Genomic DNA, 13,582 nt, shown 5'->3' on the forward strand with positions numbered 1-13,582 from the left:
AGAGGACAATGGCTCACCACATGAGAGCTGCCTAATGACCCAGTGTTATCCAGCTTCAGTATCTGTGTTGCAACATTCCTTTAGCAGGCCTGTTCTGAAACACCTGCTGCCTCAGACAAGCTGTGACCTTGCATGTTAACAGGCCACCTACGGAAAGTAACATTCGTCCATGACAGTAAAATAGATGGAGTAGATAAGAGAGGATGAATGAGAGAAACTGTAAAGTTGGGAAATCGGTCAGCTGTGGTGATGATTTGTCTCTTGCAGGATGATGTTCTCCACGTCAGGCCTTCAGGGGGCTTTCAGTATGAAAATCATCTTGGAACAGGCTCCTCAAACAGAGCTGTTAATAAGAGCAAAAGACAATATGGGAGTATCAGTACAGTTAAAAGCAGTCGCTGAAAAGATGATTAACAGACATTAAGGCGCAACTATTTGGCCCATTCTGTGTTTTTTCTATACACATGACTGTACACTGAAAACATTTCCTTTGGACTGAAAGAATCTGAAGATGACCCCCTTGATGCCCCTCTTGACTTGAAAAACTAATCATATTCTAATATTTTTACATTTTACAAATGATCATCAGCCTAATCAATTAATTCATATATTCAGATTTGACTATTTATGTATGTAAGGTTACTATAGTCACATGTAGAGTTATATTTGGTGGTAAACATTTATTTTGCAACTGTCTTGATATCCCGTGTTCAGCAATGGCTTTCTGAGAACCAAATAGATCCACACAGACATGACACTGATGAAGTCACACGTGTATGTTCAAGTGGGATGGAAATGGGCTACAGAATGGCTTTCAGCAAAGATAGCAAGAGTACCTAAACTAATGCAAATATATCAAATCTCTGTAGGAGATGTGACAGTCTGATACATAAAGTGGTACCACCTGAAGTCCGGTACTTTACTTTGGGCTAAGCTTGATTCCATGGCCCTGACTATACTAATTTGAGATTAAATTAGGCTAATTTACCAATTTATCTATGCTAGAGTTTGATGGTTAACCAAATATCAAACACAATACTGTGATATTTCATGATGATATTAAAGCAGATTGTCTTTAATTATTTTGCTGATATGAAATGTTTAACTCATCTGTCCTGAGTATTTTGAGATGTCACCCATCTTCTTCACTGACTCTATCTCAAATTAATGTTAAAAAACTGAAAACTAGCACAGCTTTGGGAAAGATATATGAGTAACATTTCATTAGGTTGTAATGTGTTTAGTAGATCAGATTTGTCTGGTCAAGAAGCAGAAATCTAAAAGTATCATTACAAAACTACAAGTGTTACTTTTTCTTTGTCTTCGCTTGGGCAGTCATGAAATGAAACAACAGTTGAAATCTGTACATGCGTTACTACGTCATATCTATTTAAGCCACTGTTTTTCTGTGGATTTTTCATAATAACTATTTACTGACTTTTCTCATTTTCTCAAAAGAAACTTTATTGTCATATAGTTTGTATCTATCCATAATTTTATAAATGTTATAAGCATTTATGACTAAATGTTGTGATAGGGTTACTGGACATGCTTTAATCCATTCTGTTTTAGTGACTACTGTGCATTTAGATTTACAAACGAGTACTTTCACATTAGCCTGCAGCAACGTAAGCGTTTCTGCCGACTCTACCAAGAGACGCTTGTCTTAAGTGCGGCTGATCTTTCATCGAGGGATTAGTTTGCTTTCACCACATCCCAACATCTCCAAGCATTTGTTAACAGAAGGCGATAAGCAAAATATTACGTTTCACTGCCAGCAGAGTGTTGCCATGACAACAAGCCACTGATGTCACTGTGAACTGGTGACTCTCCTCAAGCTGCACCCCCTTCGGTATCCCACAATCCTCCTCTTTTCTTCCAAGTCTGCCACGAGCCCCCTTTCCCCATGTGTAAACCTCCCCTTCTGCAAAAAAACAGGAGAAAAAAAGGAAGTGGTCACTAAATTCAGAGCAAGACCCCCAAGAGACAATAATCCACACAAATCATAAGTCTCTCCTGCAGCAGCAGAATAAAGGTTCGACCTGTTGGCAATAAGAGCCAAACAAAGCCTCCCTGGTACAAAGAAAACCTACAGTTGTTGTCTTCTCCCCAGGGAGCCAGATGCTGCGACAAGAAGGCCATTTTACACTCAACTGAGAGAACAAAACCCACACACACTTAAACACAAACATGTCTGTTTATTATCTGCTGCCCTACAGGTTTAGTATGTTTACCCAAGTAGAATTAGTCAAAACACACCATATGTTACATGTAGCTATCAATTAAAAACATTTCAGTTCACATGGAAATAAACCTGAAAGTTGTTTCTAAATTCATCACAGTGAATCTGTTATTGTAGTCTTTGTTTTAATTAAAGTTGTGCCAAATAGAAGTCTGTAAATGACAAATACACAAACTTTTTGCTTTATATTAGTGCCAGAGATCCAGAGAGCTTTTGTGAATCCCACCACATTTGTCTGGATGTAGGGGATAATAAAACTCCTTTCTACTCACCAGATCCAATGGCCAGGGTGAAGGCGTCACCGCAAGCTGCCATAGTGATGCCCTGCAGGCCGGGCACCAGGTAGGGCAGACGACTGCCCCGTCGGGAACTGCAGCCCATCTGGCCATGCTGGTTGCTACCAAACGTGAAACACTGTCCACTTTCTACATTTTGAACACATAGGAAACAATGAGGGGGATATATAAGATGAACACTTCTGGTGAATAAAGTCTTTTATTCCTACATCTTAAAATTAAGGCTATGTCACAATGACCGGCAGCTTTATTCCTAACAATGATGGTGCAATAAAAGTGAAACTTCAACAATTTGTTTAGCTTATACCCTAAACCTTAATAAAAAAAAGCTGAACATGTTGAATGAGATCTTTTCCAGTATTCCTTTAGTTAAAGTAATCCGCAACCATCCACTATTTTGTACAATTATGGTAACACTAAAAAGAAACAAATGTGTGTTTAAGAGTGATGTGAATTTCTTGACCTGTGACAGCAACAGAGTGGGCTGTTCCAATGTCAATGTAAACAATCTTTTCCGTGCTGAGTGGAGCAGACTGAACCAGAGTGTAAGAATGAACTTCCTCTACTTGATTTGCAGGATTTGGTTCCTCTCCCGCAGTAATTTTGTCCAGCCCAAGCTTATTAAATCTGAACACAATAATAAAAACAGACAAAATATGTAGTGTTAAGTCAAATCATGTATATATCTGTATAGCATATATGAAGCAGATTGACTCAGGGCCGAAGTCCTGTTAACATGTCGGTAAAACATGTTTGATATGAACATAAACTCAACTGATTGGTTACTGCTTCCTAAAACATACGAATCTGTTCTGCAAAAGAGGGATTAGCAGTGAGTACAAACACTGTGTCATTTCTGAAGAATGCTGTCTTGCTGGTTCTGCATCATTAAACATTCCTTCTAAACCTTTAAAACACCACAACTCCACATACTCTTCTCAACAAATATGAAAGTGTGGTTTTCCTGCTTTTCATGCTTACATGGACAAAATGTCATCTATTTAACTGAAATCACTCTAACCAGAGTTTTCAGCTCACACGTTGGCATGGATGCTTGATCAAGCGATCTGACTTAGATGATGAAAAATTTTAATTAGATCGTAATGCTTTTACATGTGCAATGCGTGTTAATTCGGGAAATGAAAATAAAAGCTTTTATTTTTTTAACCTTTTGACCATTGATATGCTTAATAATAATCTTTACTTTTTCAGTTTCCAACAAAAAAATTCTATCCAACAGAGTCCAATTCAGTTTCACCCAATTCTTCCAAGTGTTTCAGGTTGACAAACAGAATACTTACCTGTTGCTTCCACATGCCACAATTCTGCACTGAGTACTGATAATCATGGAGCAGTCAACCCCACACACCACTCTCTGGGCCTCAAACTCCACAGGTAAACATACCTGCTGTGGACAGTTGTGGGTGTCTTGGGTGCCAAGTCCGAGGCGACCTTTCAAGTGGAAACCCAACAATTAAAATGTGAGTTGGGAGGAAGGTTGCTACCATGAATCAGCGACATACAAACAACAAAAAGGATAACCATAATGCTAAAAACAATCACGAGCTATACCGTTGTCTCCTCTTCCCCAGGCAAACACTTCTCTTTCATTAGTCACAGCAAGAACATGGGAAGCGCCACAAGAAACCTGAACCAGTTCATAACCAAGGAGAGCCTCCACGATCTTAGGCTGCAAGTTAAAAAAAAAGAGAGAGCGTAGAAATTATTAGTATAATAATAAGTCTTCATAAAACATAAAGTGTACTGGTGTACAGAAATGCTGTATTAGATGCTTTAGCTTTAGTGAGGCGTAGATGAAAACATTTCAGCTAAAATTTACTTTAAATGTGACTTGATCTCTTATGAATACCTACCTGTGTTACATCATTGAAATTACCATGTCCCAGACAACCATTGCTCCCACTTCCAAATGTCATGATAATGCCTCTGTCTGCAAATTAAAAATAAAAACAGTTTTGCTGCACCATTAGTTGATGAGTATACATATGTATGTTGCTGTGTAGACCAGTAGAGCAGTTTTACAGCTTCCAATCCTGATCTAAGAAACACTAATCAGTGACACTACAGTGAAAAGTGATGAAATGAGCTGAAAGGAAAGATCTTTAATCCTGTCTTTTCTGCTTAGCAATGCTGGACGAGCTGATGGCAGCTTCCTACAGTGCACAGACTAACAGCACATCATTGTCTGAGCTCAAGAAAAACAGCACTTCCAAACTGTCAGACAAACAAAGTATTAGAAAAGAGTCTGTTGTATCCACACTTTCATATTCCCCTCAAATACTGCCTTTGTGTTTCACAGCCATTTGTTAAAATGTGTGAAAGCAAAAGCAAACACTGATTTCCTATATTCTTGCTGAACTGACTGGGCGCAGCTGTGATCTGTCTGATCAATACAAAGAGAAACAGTCCACCAACCTGTCATGCAGGTAGTAAAGAGATCGCCGCAGGCCACAGACTTGATGGTGACACCCGACTGACCCTCAAGGAAACGGGAAATGAAGGGTGGTTGCATCTGTTCCACCACCCCAGGAAGACTGGTTTCACTAGACACAACAGAAGTAGCCTGGGACAATATAACGTAATAAATATCGTATTAAAGAAGAACACACCTGGTAAACACCAATAAAACACTGTTAACCTTTAACACCCAGTCTTGTCCAAATGTCCTTTTTCTTTCATATTACCATGCCTGCTTTTAAGTGCTTTTCTATGCTTTCAAAGAATTGAAACACAGCAGATTAATCATAGTGGTTTGGAGTGTGAACAGTTCAAACATTTGCTGCTGTATCAGCCTCTTCAATAAATTCCCCTCTAATGATGCTTTTTTAGTCTGTGTGACCAAACCGAACAGCAGTTACTTTACTGGTGGGTGTTGTGTAGAGGAAAAAACATTTTTCATCCATCCACTCTTAACAAAGGATTCATTTTGGTCAGGATTGTTGGGAGCGAGAGCTTATTCCGCCCTTTAATCTGCATTTAACCTGTAATTAACCCAGCTTTATTACCTAGGATTTATTGCTTAATCCATTGCATAGCTGAAGAAGCCAAAGTTAACTTAAAGAGCACATGTTAAACATGTAAATTCAATCCTGAGAGGTGAGGTTCAAAGCAGTAACCTTTTTGCTATAAGAACAGTACTACCAAAAAAGGATTTTTTCTTTATATTTGATCACTTCAGGAAACTATAAAAGTATGAAAAGATCAAGATTCAAACAGACCTCCCATGTAATTAGACGCCCAGACTTTGTGACTCCCATTTTTTGAGTGCGGCCAAGAGACACCTGAAGCACCTCAGTGTTGAGCATTGGCAGACGGAGAGGAGTTGTAATGCCACTTCCCCACGTATACACCGAGGACAGCGGGAGAGAATGCAACTTTCCGGATCCTAAACCAACCAATCTATCTGCAATAAAGCAAGAAGTGATTACTGTGACTGGTGTGGTACAGCCTGATGAGTTGTGATAAAATATTATGTGCTTTACCTCTGGACCTGTTGGCAGGAACTCTCCCTCCTGGTCTGCCTTGAGGACCAGGTTGCACAGTGGAGAGTGGTTTCTCAACCCTGGAGAAATAAGTTAAGAATATTAACTTACTGATAAGACTCATTGTGAATCTAGTCATATTTCAATGCACACTGTCAATCTGAAAGGTCTTGCTATGATTATTGGTGTATTAAGGCCCACCTGCGCATTTTTACATTGCCTATATCTGTGTAGAGATTAAGCAGAGGCCTGATGCATATGGGCAGGGCCATTATTTCATTGAGTTGAGGTCGTTTGGATGGATCCAGGTTGAGCATGTTGAGGATAAGCTGTCTGAGTTCTGGACTGTACCGGTCTGAGATTGGAGCAAAGGTGCCGCTCATGATTTTCAAAACGAGGGCTGGTAGATTCTAAAAAAAAAAAAAAAAAAAGAAATTAGAGAGTGTAAATTATGATAAATATGAATAATGTGTGTAACAAAATCCCCTATCTTATCCTCAAATTACATCCCGAAGCAAATATGCTTCTTACACTGATCCAGTGTGGAAAGCATGAATGTAAGCAAAATTATTGAATTATTGATTCTTTGAATATTAAAATCCTCAACAATATGCTTCATGCTTTGATACAAGAATACCTACAGTCTTCACATTAAATATTGTGGGGAATGTGGGGAATATCCCATGGGGATTTTGGTGTAGCTTTAATGTTTGTTTAAGAGGGTTTTATATATTTTGTACACAGCCAGATTTTATATAGCATCCATTATTAAGATTAATTCCACTACAGCTAATGCAGCATTATCACATCACAAAAATAAAGAATAACTGGAAAAAAGTACAGCTGCTTCAAAGGCTCTCTTGAGGCTTGCTAACTCATATAGCACACAGCCCAAAGCCCAGATGTCACTCTTTTGGTTATACGGTTTTCCCTCGCACAGCTCCGGTGAGATATAGCAAGGAGTCCCAACCACCTGCACAGCAAAAGGAGCAGCTATTAAGTCATGCAAACGCATATTACTATTTATTTATTGTTCCAAACCAAAGTAAATCTGCTAACTGTGTAAGCTTTGCTCTTGCTGACAAGGATTTTGGAGATTCCAAAGTCCCCGATTTTGACAATCATCTGGTGCTTATCGAGAAGAATATTCTGAGTCTTGAGGTCACGGTGCAGGATGAGTTTGTTGTGCACGTGATACAGAGCAAGCAAGATCTGTACAAAGAAGTGAAGAATGGTATCCTCATCCAGGAGAGAGTTACAACGCTTCTGTATGTAGTCAGCTAGGGTTCCACCTGCAAGAAGAAAACAATTAGTGGGTTGGATAAAGTTATTAATCCAGTTAGCAATGAATTTAATGGGATGTAGGAACACATCAGATACTCTGACTACAAGAGGAAAATTGGAAGCAATAAAGATTTTCAGGGATAAATATGTAGCCTTTCATATAAGTTGTGTTTATTTTTTCACCACTAGCAGTGAAGCAGAAAATCTCAGGTCTTTTGGGATCTTAAACAAACAATAAACAGTTTATTTTTTACTCCCTGCCCTTCCTGTTTAAGCTTTATTTAGTTTAATTCATGAGGTTATGAAAATGAATACCAAATTGCAGACAGCAAATAAGATAAGCCCAAACTTGCAACACAACAAATAGCTAGACTGATCAGAATGTAACACATAATAACATGTAAATAAAACAAGATGAGGGAGAAAAACATCTATATTGTAAAAAATAGACACAAAGTAACAAGCAAGCATTTATGCTTTACCAACAAACAACGCAAGTGTAATTCTATAATTTAGTTCCACTTTAATGTGTAATTCTGCAATAGTAATTATAAAATGACTATTTCAGGAGACTGTTTAGCCCGGTAACTCAACTTTTCAGTGCTTACATGGTCCAAAAAAAATCTTTTGACTCCATGAAAATGGCATAGATCATGTCATTTTCAGGGTTATCCTCTATCTGTTGACAGGTTAATAGCTGTCAACAAACAGAGCATCAGCTGGTATTGATGTTTAGCAGATATATCAAACCAATAAAGAAATGATGAAGCACACTTTAAGATAAAGTTCAGAGCTCGTCTTTGGCCAGAAAATATGGACTGGAAAAGCATGTCGTCTGATGAGTGGAGGCTACAGAGGTATTTTGGAGTCATTCATGCCACTGTACAGTACACATATATAATCTACCAGATTACATGGTCCCCTAAAACACCATCTTTATGTACGTATTATAAAGATGTTCTCAAGTGGTTTTCCCAGGCCTGATGTGAGGATGGAAAGAAGAATGAAACCCTTCAGCTCTAAAGCATGAGAAAAGCAAACCACTGCAGTACAAACAACAAAAGGTTGTATAACAAGACACAAAACTGAGCTTACCTGGTGCATACTCCATTGCTATCATGAGGGCTTTATCTTCCAGGAAGTTCTCATAGTACTCAATGATGTTTGGATGGTTGAGCAGTTTGAGCACTTGACACTCATTCTGAGCTGCCAAACGTTCATCACGTGACATCTGCTCCACTGGGATCTCCTTTAGGATGACAAAAGCCCCATCACTGCGCCTGCGGCAAAGGTGAACGATCCTGACAAGCCATGAGAGGGAAGAAAAATGACACGCTTATTTTCTTGAATCAAGAACAGTTGCATTTTATATGTGGTGATGTAAAGCTCAAATAGCTTTGGGATTGATTTTGTTGGTGACAGTGATGCATCACATACAGCTTGAAGAAGAGATAAAGAAAAAAAACATAGTGAGACTGTTCCATAAAACAGGTTTAGTCTTTTTCTTCATTTTCATTGTTATAAAGTAAAATATAGCATTAAAAGAAAATAAGCAGCTTATTGCAAAACAGTTTTAGCACAGCACAGAAAAACAAAATAATCGTTCTTTCTACAGCAGAATAAACATTATGTTTAAAGAAGTACTGAAATTGTATTTTGCAAGCTGTCACTGTAGAGAAAAACAAAGCTGTTCTCACTTTGAAGCTTGGTTACAAATTACGGCAACTTCTAGGTATTTGCAACATTCTTGCAGTATTATACATGCTGTTTTAGCCCTTGTTCCTGATAGTTTATACCAGGGATCATCAACTATGGACAACTTCTGCCAGTGTCCTGCAGGTTTAAGAGGTTTTCCTGCTGCAACACACCTGATTAAAAATTAAAATGAATACAAAACTCCTAATTTTGATGGCAACCACACATGTAATAAATGTTGGGAAAGGGGCCTAACATATGTTGATGATCTTTAGGCTCATAGACTAACATTAAAAGAAATCAACATTAAAAACAGGTGTGATTCTGTCATGGAAATCACTGCTGTCGCTCAGGAATACAGCAGCAATCATTCACTGTGAACACATTTCACTGTTTCATCTATAAATTTATGTTCAAACTATTAAGCCTTAGCTCAGTCACAGCTATGTCCTCTAAAACTTGTCTTTACAGGAACAATTCTGAAATATTATTTACCTATTTTAGGAGCTTTATATAGGTGTATTGGTACTTTCCCTTTCAACAATATATGATATCTGCACACTGTGCCAATCTGTTGTAAAAGGTTATTTTAACTAATTTCACTGTCATTTAGTTTTTTTTTCCTTCTTCTTTTCTAAACATATAACAGCTTCTGTATCTTTATCAGATTAAATACACAAAAAACATTTAGAAACCTTAATCAATGAGATTTGATAACAACTTCGCTTCAGCATGTTCCATAACTTTTTCATTAACTATGTCCGAGTCTCCGTCCCCTCCCTCCAGATGTTTTCTCCCACATTCCGCTACATTTTGGAGAAACAGACGAACGAATGTTTACGGAGTTTCACTGAATGTGTGACAGCGCCGTATTTTCAAACAGACAGCTGCCTGTATGGTGAATCGACTACATGTATTTTGAACTAAAGTTTACCCGAAAGCTCCTCTCCCAACAACTTTGATTTTCTCATACTTCTCCATCGCTGCTGCGCACAAACGTTTCCGCCGTTTCCAGGCAACCCATCCCCTGGACTACGGCAACTACAAGGGGGCAAAACTGAAAAAGCCGGAAAGGCTAAATAGAAAAGGTAAGACGTGCTTTTCATGCACATTTTCAGTGGGCGGGCAACAAAACAAAAGAACCAGCCGTGATTTTTTCTTCTCTGTGTGGTTTAACAAAAGAACATTTAACAATGATAAACCTGAGATATTAAATTACGACTTATGTTTATAGGCCTACTTAAACTCCAACCCTGTCATTCAGTCTGACACTAAAAAGATACATTAACCTACTTGATGTCTCTCTAAAGTCATATTTAACTGAACAAAAATCATTAAATTAACATTTTTAATTTGTCCAACAGATATAAATACAGATAAATAATGCTGACTTATTTTTGGCAGTAAGACGTTTTCTCTTTATATGTTCCTGCATTATCTTCATTCAGTTTTAAAAGCCTGATGAATACCAAAGTATTTCCAACATCATGTTTTTTAACTGAGAATTCTTACTATCAGCAAAGATGACTTTTAAGTAAAAGAATAATTTGCATCCTTTTAACAGCATGAAAGCTGTCCAACTTTTTGTAATTTAAAAAAAAAACCTAAATCTTTTACACCTTCTCATTTCTGAAAAGTTACAATATCACATAGAGCAAATCAAACAGCTGTTTCTGAATATAAATAAGTGAAGTGTACTGATGTTAAAAAAAATGGAAAAAAAAAAAAGAGGAAAAGTGGAGTGTAGCCGTGAGGTGGTGACAACCAGTAAGACACTGGTGATGAGTGCAACGTCTTAACCCTGGACTTCAGATACCTCAGAGTCCTACATCCAGACACCTGGTGATTATGAAGCGCCTTCCCCTCATCTGAGATAAGCTGGAAAGTTTATGCATGACTACTGTTTCGCCTCTCCACCATGATGGGGATAATAAATGCTTTGTGTTGCGACAAAGGCTGCTCTGTGTTGTGTTGAAGTGCATACCTCCACCATTGCTATCAATCTGAAATAATGATATATCTCCACAAACAGTAATTGACACGTAATTGAACCTTTCCTTACTAATTTTTTTTTTTCAAAAGCTAGATGGAAGGGAGTCTGTGATTTTACAAACAATACTTTGCTCTTTCTCAGGGATATACTATCTCAACAGAGAAGCACCTCAAAGAGCCTTGAGGTATATGTGCCACTCCTCCAACCAGCTTAGTGACATATTTGGCCCTCTGTCAACAGCAGATATGTGACAGTCAGTGTCCAGGAATGCACTGTGTGGGACAGTGAAACTGGTGCTTATCTCCAGGTATGAACATGTGCCTGCAGCTTAATCTTTCTAATCTTTTGAGTCTTTTAAGACTTATGACAGGAAGTTGTGGGTGAGGGAAGTTAATCATTGCTGAGAAACATCTATTCCTATCTTCTCTAGAGAATCCTTTTCTCATCTAGCATCATTACCTTTTTAGCAAAGCTAAAAGAAAAACCCCATAAATGTAAAAAAAAACAAACAAACAAAATAAAAAAAAACATGTAAGACAAACCTATAATTCAGATCAGAAAAATGACGTGTCTGCTGAACATGCATGGCTTGTTTATGTGACAGCTTTGAAAACAAAATAAGAATTACATTTTAGACAAATAATAACAAGTGAAGTGTTTAAAGTAATATGATATTTAAAGTTGACCAAGTATTGTCAATATAATTCAGTGGCATTAAGTCTGCAAGGGCTCATACAACAAATGAAATCACAGTTTTTATTTTCTTGTTATAAATGTGATTGTTCCCAGAGCTTACAGTAGAAAAGCTCAACGTGTAACACTCAAAAGATCTGAAACATGAAGTTAAAAATACAGTGTTAAAAGTCAAGTTGCTAATTTAAGTTAAGAGGAACTTTCTCAGCATTACTTAAGAAAATAACAGTTTTTTTGAAAATGTAGAATTTGCTAGATAATGAATCCAAGGCCCTGCATATCCAAAACTATATTTCAAGAGGAAACAAGGTTAGACTGGTTGGATTAAAACATAACAGCATTTCAGTGCATAACAAAGAAAAAAAGTCGTGCTTATGAATAGAACCATATTACAGAGTTGTGGTTGTAAAAGGAGAGAAATTAATCATTGAATTATTGGCAGGTTATGCCTTTACAACACATGTTATGGTAACTGCTAGAGCTCAACTGTAAAGCAGAGAGGAGGCATGGCTAGCTTCTCTGGCATTCATTTACCTGTAATCTTTGTACAAAATAATATTTTTACAATTCAGTCTTTGAGGTTTTAATATTTATTCTTATTCATTACTATAGCTCACTGTATATTGATGAGAACATGACAAACTGAGGGACAAACCTAGCAGCAACATCAGCGAAAGAATAAAGAATTCAAAAGATATAAATAGTTTTTGAATATTTTCCTAAATATCACTGACATTTTCCTGGTCATCTGTCAAACGATACTTCTCTCTGATCAAAAAGGACCTTTTTTGGTTTACAATATATAATCTGTTGACTGAAGATCAATCACAGTCTTTGGGGATTTTTTTTCTATTCACAGAACTTCCACAGTAACACTATCTGACAAGCCTTTAAGAGAAAGAAAAACCAACCCAAGATCAATATGTTTCAGCTCCAACTCAGACACAAAGCATCTCATCGCAAACAGATGACATCATAGTGAGACAACCTCTCATGCCGTCTGCAGCAGCATTTTCTTCTACAAAAAACCTTTTAGCATCTGTTGTCTGATCTGCAAAACATTACAAGATTTTGTGATCATGAAAAAGCAAGAGAAAAGGCCTTTTAGTGTCGCACATACAACATTTAACCACACTGAGCCATCCAGGAAACGGAAGATTCTGTATTACATTACATTACATTTCTAACTGCAGGGTGTTCATTACAGAGAGCCCTGTGCTCTCTAATTTCGTTACTCATCGTTCAAGCTTCAAGGCTTCATGTTTGAAAATCTGCATCTGATTGATACTCATTCATGTAAGTAATTGTTTAAATTCAAAAGAATTGTTTTGTCTGAAAAGAAAAAGGGGAAGAGGATAGAGTCTTTCAGTCTGGTTATTAACAATAAATTTTCTAACATGTCTTCTTGAGAAGGTGAGTCTTACAGGAGGATTTTTGGGTGCTGAGATCCCTTCTGGTCAGTGGGTGGAACGGAAGTCCATCTACAGGAAAAACAGATTCCTTTTCCGTTGGACTCAGTCCTTTTGCAAGTTTTTGCTGCCATCTCATGGTGTACTTTCATAATGTAATATAGTCACTGTTATTATTATGATTATTAGTCATAATTATCATAATAATCATAATCACAATAGTATCCATAATAATACTAATTAATAAAAACCAGCTTCATTTTTTTTCGTTTTTTTTTTTTTTTTTTTAAGTCAAACATTCTTTGGGCATTTTGGTAATTTTGGTTTTACTTGATTAAATATATTGGTCTATCATAAAAGTATTATTATGTGACATTTTGTGATAATTGTACGTGCATGTGTTTCATTTCAATGATTTAAATATCACAATATGTTAAAGAAATGTGCAGGAAATAAAACAATATATT

At 37.2% G+C, this 13,582-nt stretch overlaps 1 protein-coding gene across 1 annotated transcript; it reads right to left on the minus strand.

The window, feature by feature from the left end:
* Nucleotides 1–314: 314 nt before the first annotated feature.
* On the minus strand, nucleotides 315–10,004 carry nek8 (NIMA-related kinase 8; the record flags this gene model as incomplete). The annotated part of the gene is given in 15 exon segments (XM_079246361.1): nucleotides 315–343; nucleotides 1,766–1,924; nucleotides 2,515–2,667; nucleotides 3,002–3,165; nucleotides 3,840–3,990; nucleotides 4,111–4,228; nucleotides 4,413–4,484; nucleotides 4,973–5,122; nucleotides 5,778–5,962; nucleotides 6,042–6,121; nucleotides 6,243–6,451; nucleotides 6,883–7,014; nucleotides 7,101–7,333; nucleotides 8,421–8,626; nucleotides 9,955–10,004. Coding segments are annotated over 15 exon segments (2,088 nt in total). The 5' UTR covers nucleotides 10,002–10,004.
* Between the last annotated feature and the right edge of the window lie 3,578 nt (nucleotides 10,005–13,582).

This window comes from Telmatherina bonti (genome assembly GCF_933228915.1).
Source record: "Telmatherina bonti genome assembly, chromosome: 9".
NCBI classification, from domain to species: domain Eukaryota; kingdom Metazoa; phylum Chordata; class Actinopteri; order Atheriniformes; family Telmatherinidae; genus Telmatherina; species Telmatherina bonti.